Raw genomic sequence first — 26234 nt, 5'->3', positions numbered from 1 at the left:
CTTCTGAAAACGTCACTTTAAGGCGTCTGTCCCACCCCTGTGGTTATGGCAGGACTGAGGCGGCGGCGAATTGGTCGATTTGTCGTGAATCGACGATGGCGTTCTTTTGTGCATGCCATGCTTCATTGTTTGCAGTTTTCAAGTATATAGTTAACTAGATAATAATGTTAATAATAATAAACCTACTAATGAATATTAATTTTTTGTGATAGGATAAAACAAATTAAAAAACGGACGGAAGGTCTTTGTACCATTTTATTAGTAGAATAATTTATCAAATTTAAATGCCTTTTTGAACTTCAGCAAATTTATCACCAACATTTAACATATTATATATATTGGAATCCTTTAAGTTACGCTGCTTGAGGTTTCTTCCTTAATTCCATCATAGACTGGGGTCCTTTCATGACGCGATGCATCAAATCCCAACACATTTTTGCGGGCAGTAAGCTGGAAGAAATATGTCAATGGGTAAATATGTTATGTTTATGGTTTGTAAAGTGGCTTTGGTCCAGTTCAGTGCAGCCCTGTTTCACTGAGACCAATGTGATCTATTGTGATAGCCACTAAACAATATGTTATGTTTTTAAAGTGATAACCCTCACTTTTAGGATTAATACACAAATAAAATTTGAAAAACAAAATTTTATGAACGAACGGTATTCGAACCCAATTAGATTTACAAGAGCAACATCTCAAGTCAATTTCCTAATATGCAAATATTGGGGTTGAGCAGGTTATCAACTGTAAAGTAGATCCTGTAGATGAAGCCACAACCAAAGCAAACAGAATTTTATAGCGAGGCGGTACTCGAACGGTTAGCTCAGTTGGTTAAAGCACCGGCACGGAACGCTGGAGAACGCTGGGTTCGAATCCCGAATCGTTCAAATAAATTTGTTTTTCAAATTTTAATTGTGTGATAACCACTGTTAACTATAGCTCACTGCTAAGATTGATTCTTTTCACGAATCTTATTATATCTTTTGCAGTGAGCTGACGTATCTCAAGTTGTTGAAGAATTGGACTTTCCAGAGAGATACTACGTTTACGCTTTAAAGGACCACATTCAGAGAGAATATGTAACGGTCTTTCATCTGCACTATTAGGTACAGAATCTACACGCTCTGCAATCTTTGAGACCGTCATTGTCAATGGGTAGGTATAGACTTTATTATTTCTTGCTTAATTCTTAATAATTTTGCAACTTCTCAATGATTCTACATGTTCTGTAATCTTTCATGGTTAAATATTTAGGTAATTATATTAAGGGACCATCCATAAATAACGTCACACATTTTTTTTTGCTATTTTAACCCCCTTTCCCGTCCTTGCTACAATTGGTCACATTTGTGAAACCCTTAGTGACTGCTGTGACTTCTCATTTTTTTATAAGAAATAAAATGAATAAAGCTATTTTTCTGCAGATCGGACAAACAAAGATGTATTTATTAATATTTCTTTAAATTTTGCTTTAGATGTAAATTTCGAGCATTAATATTTTAAATTTTAGGATGTGACGTCATGAAGCATTTTATTCCCCCTGTCTCTTGTCACACAATATGCTAGCCCCGCTTAAAGTGTGACGTAATCTATGGATGGCAAATAATTAGAATGTTTTAATTTGACATAATTTGAACAAGTCTCAGGGTAACTGGCGCGAAAATTACCGGAGTCATATCGTATCAAACTACGTCTTACGGCCGTTGTTCGCTCCGTCACATCTTTTGCCCTGTGCTTCCTCGGGGCATGAAAAGATTAGGGTAGTCCCAGGCCAAAGGTTGTCGTAAGAGACGACTAGGGTCATTTACCAGTGGGAGGCTCCTTTGCACAGGATGCCAGCTAGATTATGGGTACCGCAAGGGCGCCTATTTCTTCCGTAAAGCAGTAATGTGTAAGCATTATTGTGTTTCGGTCTGAAGGGCGCCCTAGCTAGTGAAATTAATTAAACTACAGTAGCTTTTAAATGAGACTTAACATCTTATGGCTCAAGGTGACGAGCGCAATAATAGTCCCGCTCCGATTTTTTGGGTTTTTCAAGAATCCTGAGCGGTACTGCATTGTAACGGGCAGGGCGTATCAATTACCATCAGTTGAACGTCCTGCTCGACTCGTCCCTTAATTTTATAAAAAAATCTATAAAAACTCTGCATACCATTTCAGTGGTAGGAGATATCGGACAGATCCAGGCATGATACAGTTGACTTCATTCTTCCTGATTGAGTCTATCATAGTCTCCGCAACGTAGTCCGGCTCCAACATTGGCATCAGGCGCGGCGTCACACCGTCGAACATCCCCGTGTTGATATAGTACGGACAAACCAGCGTCGCATGAACTGTGCTATGGCCGTGTGCCTGTTTCAAAATAATTGTTTTGTTCTTTAAAATATCGTGAAAGGGAAATAAATTGTGAGTTTGTAAAGATATAAGTTTCTATGTGTTGTAGGGTTTAGGTACACGCTCAATTATTAAGGTCAGAACTCATTAGTGCCATTCAACACTCGAACAGCAATGCCTTGTCGAAAGGTGGCCCACGGGTGGATGCCATGTTGTTAGCAATCAAACCAAATCAGGCATACGAGTAGCGGGTTGTAAGTGTTTCACTCGTGGACAGATTGTTAACTTCGAGTTCGGGTACCACTACGGAGTCGTACCATACAACTTTATATGAAGCTAGCCGCACCCTCGTGCGGTGTGGTTCGAGTGCTGGGTTGACCCTTATGCTGTTTTTTATTTAAGTAGAAGCCCTAACGAAACACAACTGATCATTATTATAGTTTTATAAATATCTTCCCTAGTGTTGAGTCTACTATGTACATTACCCTGATTTCCGTATAAAGACTCTCGTGGAATCCAACAGTAGCAAACTTAGTCGCACTATAATCAGTACAGCGGTAGGTGCCAAGTAGTCCGGCTACCGACGATACTGTCACGATGTGGCCTTTTTTGGTCTTAATCATATCAGGGAGAAACGCCTTAACCGTCTGAAATTAAAGGAACAATAATTTAAAAATCTTATATCTTTTGACTATTTAAGTTATTAAGGCTGCGTTGCACCAACCAAAGTCTAAATAAATAAAAATGTGTTCTAAATAAGGAAAAATGTGTTGCCCCATTTGACAATTTTTAGATGACCGAAGTCCCAGACTACCAATTCTAAGACCTCGTAATAATAATGTTTTTAAGTAGAATATTTCCTCGATACTATTGTAACTCGTATGTTAGAATAATTTTATACGAAAAATTTACATTTTTTTATTAAAATTAGCGATCAATAAATGCTCTCATATTGTTATATTTTTATTATTTTTTAAAGTGATATCCCTCACTTGTGGGATTAATCAACCAAGTAATGCGGACGGTTGGCTAAATTGGTAGAGCGTTGGGACGTAACCCCAGAGGCGCGGGTTCGAGGCCCGCTTCGTCTAAAAATTTTGGTTAAAAATTTAATTTGTGTAAAATAATTGTGATTACCCAATAGTGCGAGAGTATGTTGACTTTGTACGTAGTTTCAATGGCCGTGTCGTTCAGTTCCAGAAGTGTCTCTCCAAACACCACTCCGGCATTGTTTATCAGAACATCTACTTTGCCGACCTGAAATTTGTTTTATAGATCAGTAAGATTCTGAAGCAAACATGGAACTCCTTAACGACTTACAGTAAGGGTGCGATCTGTAGCAGTCGGTGTTAGCCAAGGTAGTTTTGCAACTACATACATAGTTATAGGTGAGATGTGCTTGAGTCGCACGCGCGACGTGTGTAGGCGATAGCGAGGCCGCGGCGGGAGGACACCGATTCCAAAAATAACAATAACCGTAACTAGAATTAGATTAATTAATAAGATTGTCTAAGAATACGCAATTATTTTGTAATGCGTACTATATCTATTATTTTGGACTAGTGTTTTTGAAGTCGGTTGTTTGTTTATCAATAAAATCAATGACGTTCGATAAACTTATAAGGACATAGGTACTATCATTCGCAGTCTTATCGCGAAACGGCAAAGGTGTAGTTAAAGACAGTGTAAGCACAGTATATTCAAAGGTACTCTGTGGCACACTTTTCTCCTGAGTCGTGTGTATTCTGTCACGGTCTGAATCGCGTTCTAAATTCAACACACGTAACCTCAACTGAATAAACGTTATACATTGCTGCTTATTGGACAAGAATATTTTAAACAACTGGTGAAAATGCGGCAATGTATACATAAGCAGTCGAAGCATCATAATCAGAATCATAATAAATGATGTGATTTGTAGCATATTCCATATTTTGCCTTTATTGTTATAAGACGCGGTTTATTTATATGTATAGAACGTGATTGATCGAAATCGACTAATTCGAAGTTGCAGAAGACGGAATGATGCTCTTTCATGCCGTCATGCTCCGGGTGATCTAAAGATCGACCTCATCTATTAAAACTTTATAAAATGAACTTGCTGAACCGGCAAACGTTGTTTTGCCATATAAATTTTCGGATGTTGTTTTTTCCGGCTTACTTTTTTAAACCAACAACCAAGAAAAAGTCTATTAATTTTACGGGTTAATAAAATACAGCCTATGACCACGGACTAGTAAAAGATGAAGGACTCCGTGCCGTGATATTAGCAAGTGAAGCATCTTTAATAAAGATTTTAGAAAGAATAAAGATTCTTTATATTAAAACTTGTTTGTGTGCGGTTACGGGGGATACCAGTTACACAATTTTTTCTCCCTTAAATAATCCACAAATACTTTTATAGTATTATTTTTACACTTTTTCACAACGCACGACGGCATTTTTAAAATATTTTATTGCGACGCAAACTGTTCTGTCACAGACGATGGCAAATCTCATAATGGCGGCAGATGGGCTTGTATTAGTGTGTGCGTGGGGCTATGTATTTACACGTTTACCGGCTTGTTTTGGTGCTTCACTGTTAAACTTTCGACTGGGTAAGAAGATTTTGATAATTCTTTTTTTATTGGAAAGCTGGTGCTTCCCGTGTGGTCCCATTGTAATTTGGTCTAGATCTGACAATGGAATCCACGAGAAAACGATAAAAGTCTTAAATTTGCTATACACACGTATAGCAAAGTGGATGATAAATTTAAGAATAACTCAATATTGCGCCAACCGATTTCGATGACTCGTTTTTTATTGGATAGGAGATAGATACTTCAAAGATAGTTTGGTTAGGTTCTGATTACGGAATCCCTGACAAAGTAACGGAAATCTTCAATTCTCAGGAGCAAATTACGAAAGTACTCTTTCGAATATTTTTTATGCTATCCGGATATTTAAGTCATCTACCATAACATAGTTATGGTCAAGTAATTGTCGTAGTCGAATATGATGACCAATGGGCCTCCTTAACGACATACAGTATGGGTGCGATCTGTGGCAGAATTTCTAACTGTCCTGTAATCAAATTGCAAAGCGCTTACGTTCATTGCTGCATTGAAAAATTTAGTATATCTACACATATTTAGAAAAATTATTAGTTAGTGTACTTCAAATTCACAAAAAATCATAAAATAAAAAAAAAAATAACAAAAAAACAACCGACTTCAAAAACTATTCCAAAACAATACATATAATATGCACTAAAAAGTATAAAAATAATTGCGTATTTTTATACCATCTAATTAATAAATCTAATTCTAGATACGATTATTGTAATTTTTGGAGTCGGTGTCATCCAAGATAGGTTTGTAACTACATACATAGTTATAGGTGAGATGTGAGGAGGCGAGAGGCTAGAGCGAGTCGCGGCGGAAGGACAACGATTCCAAAAACAATAATAATCGTTACTAGAATTAGATGATCGCATTCGCCCGCCACTGGATCACAACATAATATCGCGCACTCGGTTGTTTATCATCGTCGTCATAAGATATATTCAAATATATGTCCAATCAATCAATTTGTTACTATCAAATGTGCGTTAGAAATAAATGAATAATTTTTATTGTATTTATGGTTCAATATTTTGACCATAATGGCTTACACATCAAAATAGATATATTATGTGTTGTTCTGATGTGTAAGCTATATTATTGTAAAGTTTGCGAAGAAAGAGTAACAAACATTCGTCCATACATTCTTACAGGCTTTCGCGTTTATAATATTAGTAGGATGATTCAAATTGCAACAATCAAACAAATTAGTAAATGAAATCTAAATGTTAAACAATATAACTGTGGATTTATAAGAGTGAGTTTTTTTGCAACTTCTTAATAAAGCTACATTGTTCCGAAGTGGTTGTAAAATACACAACTTTCCTATGTGACATTTTCTGAGCTAAATGGAAAATGATTTTTCAGTGAAATCGTAATTTCAAGGCTGCTATCCCAAGAAATCGCCAAAATAGCGCATAATTGAAGCCATTTCTTGACGATTTATATAAAGCTTATATTTTTACAAAAAAAAAAAAAAATATATCTACAGAATATGAGAAGAAAATTCATTTTTTCTTTACATTTCTATTTTTTATAGACAGTGCGAAAAAAAACAACTTTTACAGTTGGAGCCATGCTAATCAATCAATCAAGATAAAAATTTTACGAAAATTTATTAATTGTCAACCAATATTATTTAACATGACATAGTTTTATTAGTTTTGTAAAGATAATTGTATTCTGTTTGTAATAAATTAGAAATGCTTCTAAGTCTGAATTAAAACTTGGCTTGGTCCCCAGCCTAGCTTTGGCGGAGACCTCTAATGTGTCTGACCAGGAAAAAAGATTTGGATTTGTGCATTGTTAAAAATTGGCACATATCGAAAATCGTCTAAAAGGCATAAAAGGCATTTCTGTTCTCAAAATTGAGTTTTTTAAAGTTGTTTAGAGAAGGTCTCCTGATACTGACCTTTTCTTATTGGTATATGTATCGAGGAAAGATATTATAAAAACGTGCGGCTTTTTTTATGGAATAGGAGGACAAACGAGCGTACGGGTCACCTGGTGTAAAGTTATCACCGCCGCCCAAATTCTCTTGTAACACCAGAGGAATCACAAGAGCGCTGCCGGCCTTTAAGGAAGGTGTACGCGCTTTTTTGAAGGTACCCATTTAGTATTGTCCCGGAAACACCGCACAAGGAAGTTCATTGCACAGCTTAGTAGTACGTGGAAGAAAGCTCCTTAAAAACCGCAATGTGGAGGACCGCCACACATCCAGATGGTGGGGATGATATCCTAACTTGTGGCGTGTCGTGCGAAGGTGGAATGATTGGATAACAAGCCTTTGAAGTGTTTTAGAAGTAACCGACCGTTCTATAGTCCTTAATGACTTTGTACAAGGCAATCCATTATATTCTGAAATTTAATATCTTACTAAACAATAATATGTTAAATCTAATATATAAAATTCTCATTACACGGTGTTTGTAGTTAAACTCTTTCGAAACGGCTTGACCGATTCTCATGAAATTTTGAGTGCATATTGGGTAGGTCTGAGAATCGGACAACATCTATTTTTCATCCCCTAAATGTTAAGGGTAGTCCATACGATTTTTTTAAATTTATTTGATTATGAGTCAGCATTAAAAAATACATACAATTTCAAATTTTCACCCATCTACGATCAACAGTTACTTTTGTATCGCGATTTTAATATCGGCAATACAACGTTTGCTGGGTCAGGTAGTAAAACATAATATTGAATGATGGTAGTTTCTAACATCACAACATCAGATTTTCAAGTTGTAACAATATTTATACATACATACATACATAAAATCACGCCTCTTTCCCCTTGGGGGTAGGCAGAGACCACTTCTTTCCACTTGCTACGATCCTTACATACTTCTTTCGCTTCGTCCACTTTCATTATTCCTTTCATACATGCTCTCCGGTTTAGGGTACTCTTGACCTGGCCTTTTTTCAAGACGTCCCCGATTTGATCTTGAAACGTCCGCCTAGGTCTACCCCTTCCAACCTTTTCATTCACACTGGCCTTATACACTTTCTTCGTCAATCGTTCTTCATTCATTCTCTCGACATGTCCAAACCATCTCAGCATATCTTTCTCAATTTTTGTCACAGCATCTTCTTTCAGACCACAACGTTTTCTTATCTCACTATTTCTTATCCTGTCACTCAGTGTAACTCCTATCATACTTCTCAACGCTCTCATCTCAACTGAATTTATTCTGCTTTCATGTTTCTTCTGCCATACCCGACTTTCACTTCCGTACATGAGTGTTGGAACCAACACAGCCAAGCGAGCCTTATTAGACACCTTCTGACTGTTCATAAAGGAGTGCAAAGCTCCATTCACCATGTTTCCTGCATTCACTCTTCTTTCAATATCACTCTCTTACTTTCCATCTCTTGTAGATTTAGAACCCAGATACACAAACTCATTCACCTGTTCAATTTTTTCATCTCCAATCACGATATTGCAGTCTGTCACTACCTCATCTCTTTCAAGCACCATCACTTTCGTCTTCTTTACATTCATCTTCATTCCCTTTCTACCAAAAGCTCCATTCATAGCAGTTACCATCTCTTGCAGCTCCGAAAGATGCAAGTAATACTTGGTCATCAGCATAGAGAAAACATTTGACGAGTAACTCATTCATTCTCAAACCACTGTCATTCTCTTTTAAACCTGTCAAGCAATTGTTCATGAACAGATTAAACAGCCACGGTGACGCTACACATCCCTGTCTAACACCTTTTTCGATATTAAACCATTCAGTGTATGCCCCGTTTATCCTTACACAAGCACTAGAATCTCTATAAAGAGATTGCAATGCTCGTATGAGGACACTGCTCACACCGCTTGTGGACAATGCTGACCACAATTCATTCCTCGCCACTCTATCATAGGCCTTTTCTAGATCCACGAACGCGCAATAGACCTTTTTGTTTTTAGCCAAAAACTTTTCGGCTATGCACCGCAAGGAAAAGACCTGATCCGTACATCCCATTCCCTTTCTAAATCCCGCTTGTGCATCCCATACTTTTTCGTCTGTTTCATTCACAACTCTTTCAATCAACACTTTTGCATACAATTTACCGACGACGCTGAGAAGGCTTATACCGCGGTAATTTCTGCAGTCTTGTCGTGACCCATTTCCCTTATACAATGGCACGATTACAGCTTTGCACCAGTCTCCTGGTACTTGCCCATTTCGCCAGCACAAATTGAAGAGGCGGTACAGCTGGCTAGCCACTATGCCCTGACCAGCCCTCAGCATCTCGACGGTAATCCTGTCATACCCTGCAGCTTTACCTAATCTCATACTTTTCAATGCTTTCACTATTTCATCCATGCTTATCTCACTTTCATCAACATTTATATTAGTTTCAATAGAAGCTGCCGTATGTTGTTCATGCACTTCCTCTCTTTCAAAAAAACTTTCAAAATACTCTTTCCATCTCTTTAGCACACATTCTTCTCCTCTTATAATGTTCCCATCTTGACTCCTGATTATACTGAGCTCCGAGGTAGACGTTTTTCCTCTGGGTGTTTTGATGGATTTCCAGAAGAACTTAATGTTTGACTGGAAATCTTCAGTGAGCCTCCTATCAAAATCATCCTTTCGTTCTTCTTTCTTTCTAGACACAACTGCTTTCGCTGCTGATTTCAATCTTTTATACTTCGTTCTTGCTTCCTTTATCTCGTCATCCGTTGCCTTTTGTACTTTTTGGTTAGCTTTTGTTGCTAACCAATCCAACCTAGCTTTCTTCTTTTCTTGCACCGCCATTTGTACCTCTTTATCCATCCACAAATTATAGTTCTTTCTTCCTTTCCTTCTTTTAGCTACCCCGCATACCTCAACAGCAACATTTACGACCCCTTTCTTAAATGTCTCCCACAAATCTTCAATCACACCTATCTCTTCTATGCCTTTAAAACTTTCTTTCAGTTTCTCTACATACTCGTCTTTCCTTTCTTTTTCTTGTAGATTTTCCAATTTTACTCTGTCCAAAACACTCGTAGGTGAGCCACGAGCTGAGGCTCGTCGGTGTCGCCAACGTTTAAAAAGGCCGCGCATTCGGGCTATGACCAGGAAGTGGTCTGTGTCGAGGCCTACACCGCGGTATTCCCGAGCATCTAGTACTTTCTTTCTCAGTCTTTCATCTACAATTACAAAATCAATCATACTTCTAGACTCACTCTCATCTCTTGTATACAAATGGATCTTTTTGTGGTTAAACATTGTGTTGGCCACGCAAAGATTCCATTCCATGCATACTTCAAGCAGGCTTTTCCCATTTTCATTCACTCTCTCGTCCCCAAACGTACCCAGAACTCCTTCATACCCATCACGCTTTACTCCAACCCACCCATTAAAATCCCCTAACATCACGATCCGTTCATTTTCTCCGCATTTATTCAAGACCTCTCTCATACTGTCCCAAAATTCCTCTCTCTCTTTTTTGGCTTTTAATGACCCACCTCCGCACAGATCCGTCGGTGCATAGACCCCAAGGATAAACAAGCGAGTGAGTCCGACTTTTAACCTAATCCAGAGGAGTCTTGGGCTAACACATTCATGCTCTATCACAGATTCTACTATTCGAGCGGAAAGAATCACACCAACTCCCTGACAGCCTCGACTGGTTTGGAGGACTCCGAACCAGTATGCCGTGTAGGGACCATGGTATCACATCCTTTCCTCTTCGTTTCATTCACGCACAGAATATCTATGGATCGTTCATCCATCATCTGACATACTTCATCTACCTTATCATCCACTCCTCCTCTTACATTCAACGTAGCAAAGCGGCTCTCCATGGGCCGCTTTTCGCCCCCACGAGAAACGAGACGTGATGGGTGGCGAACCACATCGCCGCCATTTTGGTGAAATAACCTATTTTTATTAGTCTCCATTGCGTTCCCACGAATAGTAAGGGAAAGGTTTGTCCACCCCAGCAGAGCCCCGCATGCCAGGGTAAGGCTAGCCTGATTCTGGGTCGCCCGGTCCCAGGGCAGTGTGGCACGCTAACGACTAGGCTTGCCCCTAGCCATGCATCCATCCGCGCGGCAGACGTTGGATTGGCGGAGAGGGTAGGAATAGGGAAAGGGAAAGATAGGTGGTGTGAAAGGAAGATTGGTAAGTTAAAGTGGGAAATAGGAAATGTAGGATATTACCGCCCAGGAGGGCAAGGATAAGGACAGTAATAGCTAGGGGAGCCGGGGTCGCATACCCGTATACTATACCACAACTTCCGGACAGGTAAGTTGGGATGAGTATCCCATGACTTATTTATAACGTGACTATATTATACTCAATATTTATAACGTGACTATATTATAATACCTCTCTTTTAACTCTTTCAGCTGTTTCGTAAACTGCGTTCCGGTCTGCTAAGTCTACGACATAGCTCGAGATGTGATATCCTTCGTCCTTTACTGTATCGGATGTCTTTCGTAGAGCTGGAATATAATATTATTATATAAGTAATGGGTAATCTAACACACACTTACACACTCTAAGCTTGTTGGTCTACTGAAACGTGACATTGGCGAGTTGTGGTGCCCCTTCCACAGAAGCCACTAGAAAGAATAGAATAGAATAGGCTTATTTTTGCTCTTTCTTTCATTCTTTCCTCAAACTGGCGGTGAGCGTCACTACATTCTAATGGGCAAGGCGTATTTAATACCATCAGCTGTACGTCCGGCTCGTCTCGTCCCTTATTGTCATTAATAAACCCCCTTATACATAATGGTCCGCTAACTTTAAACAGCCGCTTTGGAGTGTTTTTTCTCATTCTGACTTAGGTCAATAGAAGAAGACGGAGTGAAAATTAGCAATGCTTTAAGTTAGCAGACTATTATGAATAAGGGGGGAAAATACAAATTATAAACGTGAATGCGTGAATTTCTTTATTACACTTTCACTCCCTAACAGCGCAACCAATTATGATGAAATTTTGTACACATGTAGACAGAGGTATAGGTAAAATAGTGTAGGGTACTTGCTATCCCAAATTTATTATAACGATATGAATGACGACTGCTGAGTATAGTACACTATATTATAACAATTTGAAAATTTGTCACTATACTTAATTTAGTATAGCATATATATATATATATATACGTAATTCAAACAAATTCTTCTGTAAAGAATTCAGAATTGTAACAAGAATTGTCAGTCATATATTAATATGAAAATTATTTTTATTTAAACCATTTAACAAAATGCAAATGTTCTTTTATAATCTTTGAGTTAATTATTATTTGGACTTGCGTGCCATAATATTTATATCAATTAATTAATTAATTAATTGAAATCTTTATATTCAACCTAAAAACTAAGAACCTAGTATAAAAATAAACGCATTTAATTTTAAAATGCTTATATTAGCTTCACCTTCACCTTCTCCACATTTTTATTCAAAATGGCGTATAAAAGGCCCGATCTTCTCAGGTCTGAGGCATACCTTTTGGAATGGGTGGTAGTTTTTGTCTTTCAATAAGAATGGGTGGTAGTTTTTGTCTTTCAATAATCACTTATTGAAAGACAAAAACTACCACCCATTCCAAAAGGTATGCCTCAGACCTGAGAAGATCGGGCGTAACAAACTCAGGGGGCTTTTGTATAAAAACATCGTACAATAAAATTTATTATTTAATAGCCTGCGAGCGGTCGCTCAATTCCCAATCTGTGGTATCATTAAGAATGCCACTAACTTATAGTAACCTTTACCACACAAACGTTTTATAAGAATTCTTTTGAATTTCATAATACATTTGTTTTGAACATTATATGGGATCTTGTTGTAAAAGCATATACAACGCCCCACAAAAGACTTACTAACTCAACGTAGCTGAGTAGTAGGCATTATAAGTGTATGTCTGTTCCCGGTGTTAAAATTATGGATATGACTGTTTCTAGTAAATTCACTTATGAACCTATGTACATACATAATATTATCAAGAATATATTGAGAGGCAACAGTCAAAATGTTTATTTTTTTAAATTTTGCTCTCAATTATTATTGCTTCTTGAATGTTTGCACCTACCGGGATTCGAACCCGGGACCTCTAGCTTAGTAGACTGGGTCAGTAACTCGGCGATATGGATCGTCTAGTAAGATCAATATCACCATAATCTGTTTCTGTGTGTTTTCATTTTTTGGTTATTTTTGTATGGGCTAGTTACATCAAACGGTTTTTTAACAGCTTTATCATATTGCACGCAAACAGATGCCTAGTACCTATACAAATCCGACAACAATAAACGGAAAAATAAAAACGGAATATTTCCTTCCCAATCAGTTCCCAAACGACAGTTGGTCGGTTTTTGGAACTAAATAGTCGACAGTTAGTCTAATAGTCTGCAGTTATCCTCACCGTATTGATTGAGAGAAATAATAATTTAGAAATTTTCTGTCATATTCATAATGACATAACGGATATTTAAAACATCGCTAATATACGCTTGTAAAAAAATGGTATTCATAATCGCATGTTAGAGCTAAAACGCTCATTATCTCTTCGATAAAGCTGACGTGAGATAAAGTAGCTGGGACCCTTCTATTAACCTATTTTAAGCACTCGAACGCAAAAAAAGCTGTTCGTTAAATAATGTGATAAATCGTTTCCCGCTCAAAGATGCTGGATATCCGTCATAGATTGACAACCGACAGACTTCAAAACTTAGATTTTTGAAGTTTGTAATTATTCTGACATCGACTTTTGATAAATGACAAACCATTGACATTGAAAAGATTCTGTTTCTATTGACAGTTCCTCAATAAAGTAGTTAAAAACATGTTTTTTTGTACGAAATGGCAACATTGCGTTCTATAGGGACGTATTAGTTATGGGAGATTTATCTAACAAATATGAATAAGGAATTTTATCGAACGTTCGATAGGCTTAAAACACGTTTTAACTAATATAGCTTTATTATACCTTCGAAAAGCGTTTTATTATGAATTTTAAATTTAAATTGGCTGCTAAATTAATCAACAAATTGCCAGTAGCCAGCACAACAACTGTTTTCTATATCATGCTATAAGATAGATAAAAATAAATGACATTTTGTGAAAAACTAATATTTATGTAAAATGTATTTATGCTTAATTCATTAAACTAGTATTTGGCTTTTATATTACTAAATATTCGATTTGGACTTTATACTCTCACAATAGTTAAGAACGGCGACAAAAACTTCAAAATTTATAAAGTCTGGTTATATTTTTGCCTTTTACCATGACCTGCGAATTGCGCGTAAGGAAAAAAAAAATACAATACATATAATACATAATTTTAAATGAAAACAAGAATATTGTTGTTTCTATACCGACCTCCAAGATTCACTTGAACTTTCAGGGTTCCCTCCTTCAAACAGATAATTTGAAATCCTTATTTTTGTGAAATAGAAGGACACATGAGTCGGCAAGAAATCTGATTACGAATCAACGTCGCCCATGTACTATTTCAAACGAATAAAAACGAACGAGAATAGAACAAAAACATCAAAATGTAGTTAAACTCTAAAGAAGACTCTTTTGTCACGCTTTTAAATCAACATTAATAACTACAGCTTGAGCATTTTACAAAATATTATCCAGGTCAAGTAAATTGGTGCGACAAAATTCCCCTACTTTTCAACTACGTAGGTACTTGATAAGTAAAAAAAAATGTTAGAAAATTTACGAGATTTGAGTGCATGTATTTGCATTGCGACTCAATAAAAAACGGTGATGGGCAACGTTCACAAATAAAATGATCTTTTTCTTTTTTTTTGTGATAATAAGGCACGAGACGAGCAGGACGTTCAGCTGATGGTAATTGATTCGCCCTGCCCATTACAATGCAGTGCCGCTCAGGATTCTTGAAAAGCCCAAAAATTCCGAGCGGCACTACAATTGCGCTCGTCAGCGGCTCTTCACCTTGATACATATGATGTTAAGTCTCATTTGTCCAGTAAATTCAGTAATGCCTTGGGTCATCTACGTTTACCATCTAGTTTATATCATTTATACGTCTAGATAGACTAGATAGACAGCTGCGAAAACGTCGAAAAAAATAAACGTTAGAATTTACCTCTATTCAAATTCGCGCATACTAAAATAAAGTGTAATACAAATCGCGAGTGTAAGATGTAGCTGACAAACACTAAACTAATATTCCTGGCCTGTTTTTATCGGTTGTCTAGCAGCAAGAGACTCTATCTAGACGTATAAATTATCTAAGCTATTTAAATTGACAATAGCTTCGCATTTTTAGTGTTGTAATGCGCAAAGATTACCTACTATCGAGTGACCTGGTCATCCGTTGATGATGATTAAAACAAACAAACTTTCAGCACTTGTCCCAGTCTTGCTTGAAATAGTGATGTTCATAGTTACATCACTAGAAATAAGGAATCGCTGCTATTTATTCCAGCAGGCTTTATAAAACACATAACAGTTTTAGTAGTCCCATTTATGTCCCAGGCGAACTTCAGTCGTAAATAATTATAGTTATAAGTATAAAAAAAGTTTAGTTAGTTAGTTTTTAACTGCAGAAATTTATATATATGATCACACTGCCTGGGGGTAGATTATGATCATATTTTAGCAATGACTTTTATATAAAACAATAAAACATAATGGCTACTTTTTTTAAAGATCGCAATTTGTTTCCGAAGCAGAAAGATATCTGAAGCAATAAATTGTGAGAAAGTTAATGTATTTTATATCTCTATATATAAAAATGAATTGCTATTCGTTAGTCTCGCTAAAACTCGAGAACGGCTGGACCGATTTGGCTAATTTTGGTCTTGAATTTTTTGTGGAAATCCAGAGAAGGTTTAAATGGTCAATAAATATGAAAATGCTCGGAATTAAATAAAAACAACAATTTTGTTTTTCCTTTGATGTGTCCCTCGTCGTTCAGAAATCAAATTGAAAGAATAGTTTAAAATGAATAACTAATAAAAATCTTTATATCTTTCTTACTTTCTCAGGGGGTAAGATTAGCGACAGTTGTTGACTATCTATCAAATTATTTCTAGATTGATAGATCTTAAGTTTTGTCACAAATTAAATTTTTGAACGCAACCATACTATTTGACATTTGACAGCAAATATGTCGATCCAACCTCTATGTAGATCGATACCTTAGATAAAGAGTGCATCGTTGTTTTTGTGACTGACGATTACCGAGAAGGCGAGAACTTTCTTTACTTCGGTTATCTTTTGTGATAGTGACATTTCTGTCTCTTTTATACACCAAAAATTTTTATTATTGATTTTTTTCTTATTTCTTTATATGGCAATACAACGTTTGCTGGGTCAGCTAGTCCATTATATATATCTTCCGTAGATATTACTATGTTGGGAACCCTCGCTGTGTGAGTTAGACACGAACTTGATAGATTTTTTCAAACAATGTTTTCTTTACAATAATAATTGTTGTTAAAGCTGTCTGCAGCCTTGCAAAATGTCTTTAAGATCAATGCTATGAGCGACAACGCATTTGACGTAATTTCATTAGCATAACGCCTTCTGTTCAATATTCATTACTTAAGACTAGGCCACCATAGTATAAATTATTATGTTTAAAATACTGAACGCAGTCATATTGTCTGATAATCGAAAGGATTCCCGGTTCAATCCTTCTTGGGAGAGTCACTCGAGAATTGTCCACGTGTTAATAATGTTAAATTAATCTATTTTTTTTTAGTTTTATGAAAATAAGGGACAAGATGAACTGGTCGTTCAGCTGATGGTAATTGATACGCCCTGCAAATTACAATGCAGTGCGGCTAAGGATTCTTGAAAAACCAAAAAATTATGAGCGGCACTACAATTGCGCTGGTCACCTTGACACAAGATGTTAAGTCTCATTTGCCCAGTAATTTCACTAGCTTTGGCGTCCTTCAGACTAAAACGCGATAATGTTTACACATTACTGCTTCATGGTAGAAATAGGCGCCGTTGTGGTACCAATAATCTAGCCGGCATCCTGTGCAAAGGAGCGTCCCACTGGTAAATACCCCACCGAAAATAATATAATATTGACACACTACTACATCAATTATCTAAATCCAAACTAGGCACACCTGTAGGTACTATGGGTGCAAAACAACTATATATTTAATATAATATACATGCTTAACCATCCTATTAATATTATAAATGTGAATTTGTATGCCTGGATGTATGTTTGTACTTCTTTAACGCAAAAACTACTGGATGGATTTTGATGAAACTTTACAATAATATAGCTTACACACGAGAATAACTCATAGGCTATTATTTATAAAACTATCGCGTGAATTATACTTTATATGGCAAAACAACGTTTGCCGGGTCAGCCAGTACAATATTTACCTTTCGTCATGGATGTACATCACAATAGGCGATATAGATGGAAAAAGGCGGTGTGGTGTGAACAGAGGAAAAGAGTTTTTAAGCCAAAAATAAACTATTTTGTTACAATCTACCAATAATTGTAAGTTATGTTCAAATTAAATGTTTATGTTAATGAATGAAATTCTGAATTCTATGAGCGCAAACAATAACAGTAATTGAAGTTTATTAATGATTTTATCCTCGCATGTTTGATATTGTTTTTTTATTTTTAATCCGTTAACTTGTTTAATGGGTTATTTTAAGGTAACTGTAGATAGTGCAAGTATATCTGATCTAAGCGGAAATCAAAATAAGTGTTCCCGTCGAGATGGGTCCGAATGGCGGTGTAGTTGGCTCATTATTCATTCCATTTTTTTTTTTGTAAGAAAGTATTGGCGACGGTGATCACTTGGACTATCAAGTGACCTCATGCTCATTTGTCCTCATATACCACAAAAATAGACTACACGACAAAAGTGAAAACTTAATTAAAGTGAGCTAAATAATTATGTAAAGTAACATTTATTATAATCGTGGATTTTTAATTATTATTGTAAGTTCCTCTGGTAAATTTTGCGCTGACTGATCGCCCTTCCTTAGTCAACTCCAGTCGACTTTCTCTCCAGACCGCATTCTATACCTACAATTAGGGCTACCATCCGTCCGGATTAATCCGGACATATCCGGCCTTTAAGACTCTAGTCCGGATGTTGTCTGGCTCAAACTTGACCGGATTTTATTTTAAATTATCTTTATTATAAATCATTACGAAAACCAAATCTTAACGAGATCATCGTAAAAGTCCAGACTTTTCACGAAATGTCAGACTTTTTGCCAAGACTTTTCAAATTACGGAATGGTGGAACAATACAAAGAGCTCAGCGAGCCTATAGCAGATTTTACTTCAAATAGAAAAGAGTTTTGAATAAAAATATTTATGCAAACCTTACATTGTTCATTCACATCCCATATAACGACTTTTGCTCCTAGCCTTGCCAGTTTCACAGCCAATTGTCTCCCAACTCCTCCACCACCACCGGTCACCAGCACCACATCTCCTTCCAAACTCTTCATGGGCCTTAGCGCATTCGGTACTAAAGTCCAGAAGAGTGACTCCAGTAAATAATAACAGGAGAGAAGGAGAAACAATACAGTGTCCTTTGCAATATCAAAGATACTCGCGACCTGGGATGATTTCTTCATTTTGATGCTTTCCATCACTCCGATTTTCTTCTTATACTAAAAACAAAATAAAAAACAGACTTTTACACATATTATTATCATGCTACAAACTGGGCATTGCCTGTACCATGGGCACAACACAACGATATATTTAATACAATATCTATATATATAAAAATGAATTGCTGTTCGTTAGTCTCGCTAAAACTCGAGAACGGCTGGACCGATTTGGCAAATTTAGGTCTTGAATTATTTGTGGAACTCTAGAGAAGGTTTAAATGGTGAATAAATAGGAAAATTCTGCTAAATTAAATAAAAACAACAAATTTGTTTTTCCTTTGATGTGTCCATACATAATTACTATGAGAGAATTTATTGACGCACGGTTTGTGAAACGATTTCATTACAACAACAGGGTGCATATTTTACGAAGTAATTTTTGATGTTATGATATATTATTGACAAATTTATAAAAAACATTATTTTATTTATTATATACAGAACAACGTCTGTCGGGTCAGCTAGTCTATATATATAAAAATGAATTTCTGTTCGTTAGTCTCGCGAACGGCCGGACCGATTTGGCTAATCTTGGTCTTGAATTTTTTGTGGAAATCCAGAGAAGGTTTAAATGGTGAATAAATATGAAAATGCTCGGAATTAAATAAAAACAACAATTTTGTTTTTCCTTTGATATGTCCCCCGTCGTTCAGAAATCAAATTGAAAGAATAGTTTGAAATGAATAACTAATTAGAATCTATATCTTTGTAACTTTCTCAGGAGATAAAAAATAAACTTAATTTTATATACAGAACAACGTCTGTCGGGTCAGCTACCTCATAATATATATTTATAAACATCTATGTCTCGAAAACAAACATTTATATTCATCATATAAATGTTCGCACCTATCGAGATTTGAACCCGGGGCCTCTAGCTCAGTAGACAGGATTACTAATCACTGGGCTTTAGAGGTCATCGTCAAATAATTGCGATAATAGCCGAATTTCACCTCCACACGACACGCCACAAATTTGGATGTCATCCTCATCTTCTGGATGTGTTGTGTTCCTCTACACTGTGGCTATCAAAGAACATTCTGCTACGAACTACCTACTACTAAACTATGGAATGAGCTTCGGCAGTGTTTCCAGGACAATGCGACATAAGTACATGAGTAAAAAAACTGTGCAGAGACTAAGTTTCTCGAGAGCGGATAAAATTTTTACCTATTCTGCTTGGGTTGCCGCAAAAAGCTAATATAAATTAAACAAAACATTGAGTACAACACCCAATGTTCAAAAGAGTCCTGTTACTCCGGTGTTGCAAGAGAATGTGAGTGGCGGTAAATACTTAACATCAGCTGACAGGTATACTAATCTCCTATTCCATAAAAAATATACGAGTAAGAGAATGAGTTTGATTACGAATCAAAGGTAGAATAATACTTACAATACGACTTATTTATAATAATAATTAAGGTAGAATTACAAGTTTTTTTACATTTCTTTTCAGATTTAAATATATATAATTTACACGAATAACTCATTATCGGGCAAACCAATTTCGATTATTCTTCTTTTATTTTAAAGGATATACTTCAAAGGAATTTGGTAAGAGTTTGGTTAGATTCTGAACATCATTATATCTATGACAAAGTAACGGAATTCTTCAATTCTTGGGAGCAAATTAACGATACTCAGCCGAATCTTTTTTATGCTATCTGGATACAAATATCCAGATAGCATAAAAAAGATTCGGTAGGTGACTCAAATCACCTACCGTAACGCCGTTATGGTCAAGTAATTGTCATAGTCGAATATGATGATCAATGGAACTCCTTAACAACTTACAGTAAGGGTGCGATCTGTGGCAAAATTTCTGTCTCTAATCAAATTGTAATGCACTTAAGTTAATTGCTGAAATGAATGATAAAATGAAGCAGATCTACACATATTTAGACAAGTTATTAGTTATTGTTGGTACTTAAGAGTCACTAAAAACAAAAAAAAAAAAATACAATATATAATATGCACTGAAAGGTTAAAAAAAAATTGCGTTTTTTTATACAAACTTATTAATATAATTAATACATTTAATTCTAGTTACAATATTATTATTGGAGTGGCCGTTGGAAAAAGGTGCCGTTGTGGTAGCCATAATCGAGCCGGCATCCTGTGCAAAGGAGCCTTCCACTGGTAAAAATAGTTACAGATATTATGTATTAAGTTTTGTTGAAATAATTAATCTTATGTTAATTATGTTTGTCTCTTTCTTGGCCTTCTTGCAGAAGGAGCCTGAATACTAAACACATGACCAAATGTATTGCTCTCTCATTTATGCATAATTATAAAGACATTCACCACAACACAGTTCATATCGGATTACATAATTTAAATATAAGGCAATATGTATAAACAACAATAAAAAGAAACCCGCCAAGATTTTTCCATTCGTTCTTCACAGGTGGGAGATATATCATTTCGAATTAATGGTAGATTTCGTGATTTTAGGACCAGAATATATTGATACCTCAGTTCCAAAAAGTCACAATTCAGAAAAGGGTTCCAAAAGAAAAAAAAATGTTACTGTTTGAAACGATAATATTCTAGACTTATGAAGATGTATTGGAAGTAACAATTAAACTGCATTCACTTATCGATTTTTTTTTATGGAATAGGAGGACAAACGAGCGTACGGGTCACCTGGTGTTAAGTGAACACCGCCGCCCACATTCTTTTGCAACACCAGAGGAATCACAAGAGCGTTGCCGGCCTTTAAGAAAGATGTACGCGCTTTTTTTGAAGGTACCCATGTCATATCGTCCCGGAAACACCGCACAAGGAAGCTCATTCCACAGCTTTGTAGTACGTGGAAAAAAAGCTCCTTGAAAACCGCACTGTGGAGGACCGCCACACATCCAGATGGTGAGGATGATATCCTAACTTATGGCGTGTCGTGCGAAGGTGGAATTCGGCGGCAGGAATCAGGTTAAACAGCTCTTCGGAACACTCCCCGTGATAAATGCGGTAGAAGACACACAATGAAGCGACGTCTCTACGCAACGCCAAGAACCCAGCCGTTCACAGAGCACTGGGTCCTCTGCGTTACACGCGGTCAAATGGATAGAGCTGATACTGGGAAACTGGAGAACTGGACTTGTTTCTCTTTGGTAATGGTGGGTTACCATTTTTGAAACAAATTCTCATACTTATCTCAAAAAAACAGAATTTCAGACTTGTTAGTGAGTCAATTATTTAACAGGCCCTGAACTAATGTCCGTCGATAGATATAAAAAGTGTACCGATTATGTGATAACTTACCCATAGCTGATGGCTCGTATTTCAATTTTACAAAACACAATGGAGCAGTCAAGTATATTTTAACCAAATAATGGATTAAAATAGCCGTAATAATGTTAAATATACGTAAAGGAGTTCTAATAGTGAATGTTTGTCAGTTAATGTAATGCTAAGTGAACTTATAAAATAACTAAAGCTAGAAGGCCGTCTAAAACATTCACTGTGTAGTAAGAAGACTAGATGAGTACCTTCGTTTTGTTTACAATAAATTAATAACAATAATAATTAATTAACTGTTTAATTTACATTATATTATGTATATATGTATACAGGTACAGTTGAAAGTTTAAAACTTAGAACAAAAAGTTTATCTACTGTCATGCACAAATAAAATTTTATGAACGATGCGGGACTCGAACCGACGACCTCTTGCGTTCCGTTCGAGTGACGTATCGTCACTTTTTTTTCAAATTTTATTTGTGTATTAATCCTAGAAGTGAGGGTTACTACTTTGAAAAGATAAGAAATAACTATCATGCAACTTAGCGATGTACTGAAGGAACTATCGAAACCGAAGGTCAGAAACTAAAAAAATATTTAAATAACGTATCATGCTATGTTTTGGATGAGATACTCCAGATACCTAAATAAACCATAGGATTTTTTTTAGACCTTTTCCGTAACGTGTATGTATGAATTAAGTTACATTTTTAATTTTGTTTGTTAAATTACATAAAACTCACTGTAAAATATACAAACATATGTTCTTATTTTGCACATTTTATTATTATTTATTTTCCGTCTTTTTTTACTAAGTATTTAAATTATGATAAAGTTGGAATAGGCTATCCTTATACATAGAATTGATAAAATCCTTATTAAAAGTTATTGTGTAATATATTTTTTATTTTTCTAAAAATTGATTCTAAATGATTGTGTTGTTGATTCATCTAATTTTGGTTGCTCTGAGAGAGAAACTGTCCAAATATGTATTCTTTTTTTGTGTTCTTCCCAAAGCAACATGTGCATAAGTATTTTTAAAAATTGTACCAATCTAGTTCCTGGCCGTCTGAACTTTTAAATAATCTGTAGGTAGGTACTTAGTTCATTAATTTGATGAAAAAAAATTAAATTTGCAATGTTGGCTCAATATTTTTAAACAAAGGCTATATTTTTATCTTAGACTTAATATTAAGTACCTTTTTGGTATTACAATTTGTCTCTAAAAATGGACTTATATAATAAAAACTATCAACGCGTTTATAACAACGAAATAAGACGTATGTATGTCCATAGAACTACATATCTACTAATGATAATCAGCTGCGTAAAGTAATTAGGAATATCAAGAAGTGTATTCGTTTGCTAAATTTCTATTATCAACTAACTCTCTTTCATGGAATTTTAAGGGTCATTAACACCATCAAGTTAACCCACAAAAACCTGGCAAAAGTTAATTAGGATACTTATAATAAATCATTTATTTCAGGCATTTCACCCATAGAATTACAAACAATCAATGACTTAAATTTTAAATTACAATACTTAATTGAATTCACTTTGATTTTAATTAATTAAATTACAGATGAAATTAAATATTATGTCATAATAATTATAATATAATGAGATTTAAATTCTGAAAATAAACACCAAGTGATCCGCAAAAAACTTAGACCAAGATATTGATAATGAGAATACAATTCCTAAAAAAAATCAAGTATTTCTTACATATTATAAATTGCGGTAGCACAAAATTATGCCGTAATTTGAAGACTGCTCAAGTCAAAGGCTATGAAGAAGAAACGAAAAAAGGTACTAGGCAACAAACTCATTAATATTTTTTGTTTATCTTGGGTAGAGGATGACATGGTAAAATATTATAAGTATACTAGCTGACCAGACAGACGTTGTTCTGTACATAATAAATAAAATACCGTTTTTGATGAATTTGTCAATAATTTTTCATTGTAACATAATAATATGCTCCTTGTTGTTATAATGAAATTGTTTCTCAGCAGAACTGTCAAACCGTGCGTCAATAAATTCTCTCACAGAAAATATGTCCATACAAAACAAATATTGAAAATAAATATAATTATGGGTCCCAAATCGAAATAAAAACTATCCTATCTCTCAAGTTGGACCAAATTGCACTCCATGAAGTAATCCCCATTAAAATCTGTTCATTAGTTTAGGAGTCCATTGAGGACAAACACTGTGACACGAGATTTATATATATTAAGATTGAATGCGATTGAAAGATAATAATATTCTGAACAATAAATCTTGTGCAATATTGTAAAATGATTATTAGTATTGTTGAAAATATTGATGCATTAAATTAATTAAGCATTTATAAGAAACTGCTACTCATTTTTATGTTTATTTTTTATATTTTAGAGGTTAAAGTATTAAAATCACTATTAACTTCGAAGAGAAAATATAATTTGTGAAGTGATTTCTGAATAAATTTACAAAGTAAAGGTTTATTTTAAATGAATGCATACCTGATTCACGGTCTTTTTTCAATACAACGCTGTATGTAAGTAACACGAGTTTTTTTTACGAATAAATAGCACTGTACGCTTACATTGATGGTCTACAACTGAGTTCGGTGGTTCACTTTTACACTAACCGTGCTTTCTCCTCTGCACTAACGGTATTTTACGACATTGTTGCTATAGACGATGTATATCGATGTATTCCGTCTAATCAGACTCAAAATTGAATTGTTCACGGATTGTTTTGTATTTACACTCGTATTATAAGTGTAAAATCAGACAATGGAAATCTGGCTCTTCAATTAAAATGATATGCTTTATAAGCAAGACAGTAAACAGAAATGTACGCTTTATATTAATTTTATTTAAGCGAGTTACACACCCTTAAAATTGTAATTATTGAACAATAAATAAGAGTTTATTTCTATGATTTTGCTCCGGATTCGCTGACTATAGCTGTTACATATAAATGTCCCTATTTTTTATAGGGGTTATTTGTAAGATTGATTTTTGCTGGTGTACTGTAAACTTGAGTTTTTCACGTAAATTTCTTGCTATTTTTAGGTTTCACTTTAATAATCGCACAAAAGAATTCAAGAATTCGCAATTGAGACATGTTTTTTAAGTAAAATCCGTATAAAATAAAAAAAAAACGCCGTATCAAATTACCATTTTTAATAAGATAACTCTCAACACAAATATATAAATGAATAACATACCTGTACGACATGCAGTTGAAATGAATTATAAGATGCAATAGACATTTTGTAATTGTTATAATGAGCTGTTGCAAATGTTAGATGTTTTGTATTCAGACAGCGTCAATTGGTCATTAATTAAAGTCGGTGTTGAATCTTTGCAAATTGTTAGAAATACTATCGGGGTTCCGTACTCAAGAGAGAAAAAATGGGAACCTTTGTATGGTTTCCAATTCCTCGAGTCCTATTCCCTGCACACTGTCTACCTCTAATATTACATTACAATCTAATCTTGTATCTATATTAACAATACTGTGATTACGTTACATTAAAACTATCATTACGAAGAAGTGTACCAAGAATACTGGCAGCATATCTGCGTTGGATAGCTAGACTGATCCGTTGACCAAAACAGCTGCCAGCGCTTGGGTCTCCAATAGCCCTATTGAGGTGCGTAGATAGAGTACTTTATACATTCTCCTCGCCTCTGGGTTCCACACCAACCACAAACCATAGATCAGAATTATTTTCAAAATATCATAATTATTTGTGTTTCTCTTTTTAGTTTTTAATGTCCACCATTAAAAATATGTAATAGTACTAGTAATGGTGCTATAATACCTTTAGAGCTTCCCTTGACAGCTCTGGATATTCTTTCTTTTAATCCAAAATACGTCGTCACTTTGAGCATCATCATGGTATCAAATCATTATGCAGTCTTTGAAATAAATAAGATTGAAAAACACTGGTGTCAGCACATGTTGCTTGCCGTCAAAATGTGTCCCAATTAGAACTCTTTCGAGTCTGCGATACGGCAGCAAATAACGAATCTTTTAAATATATTACCATCGGCTAGTTTCGTTACTTTTATAGTATTATAGCTATGGTTTACTGTTGTGGGGCAATTCAGGGCTTTTCGTGCTATTTATAACTCAGGTCCTACAGAATCAATAAGAGATAATTTTCAAGAAGCGGGAGGTGCAGCGGCGGAAACTGCCGAAAACCTAAAGCGGAGGAAATATGCATCACTCGGTGATGGATACATATTTGTATATATATTTTATACATATAATATCCCTTTGGGGTGGAGACGATGGGTCCTTGGAGTTCATCGGCACAAAAACTCATAAAAGAGCTATCCAGGCGTCGAACCGATTTAACAGGTGACCCAAGATCTGGTACGTACCTCTGTCAAAGGATAAGTTTGGCTATACAAAGAGGTAGCGTTGCCAGCTTCATGGGCACCTTACCTGCTGATAGCGATC

The 26234-nt window shown here is 35.5% G+C and overlaps 1 protein-coding gene across 1 annotated transcript; it reads right to left on the bottom strand.

Annotated features, from left to right (window-relative positions):
* Nucleotides 1–237: 237 nt before the first annotated feature.
* Nucleotides 238–24480, bottom strand: LOC126977506 (short-chain dehydrogenase/reductase family 16C member 6). The gene is made up of 7 exons (XM_050826358.1): nucleotides 24278–24480; nucleotides 18236–18524; nucleotides 11252–11367; nucleotides 3472–3591; nucleotides 2820–2981; nucleotides 2153–2352; nucleotides 238–450 (listed from the first exon to the last, which is right to left on the bottom strand). The coding sequence occupies exons 2-7, from the start codon at nucleotides 18501–18503 to the stop codon at nucleotides 354–356; spliced, it is 963 nt and encodes a 320-aa protein (XP_050682315.1). The 5' UTR covers nucleotides 18504–18524; nucleotides 24278–24480; the 3' UTR covers nucleotides 238–353.
* Between the last annotated feature and the right edge of the window lie 1754 nt (nucleotides 24481–26234).

The sequence above is a fragment of the Leptidea sinapis genome, chromosome 45 (assembly GCF_905404315.1).
Source record: "Leptidea sinapis chromosome 45, ilLepSina1.1, whole genome shotgun sequence".
Lineage (NCBI taxonomy): Eukaryota > Metazoa > Arthropoda > Insecta > Lepidoptera > Pieridae > Leptidea > Leptidea sinapis.
Note: the sequence above shows the minus strand (reverse complement) of the source record. Positions and strands in the feature narration are given on the sequence as shown.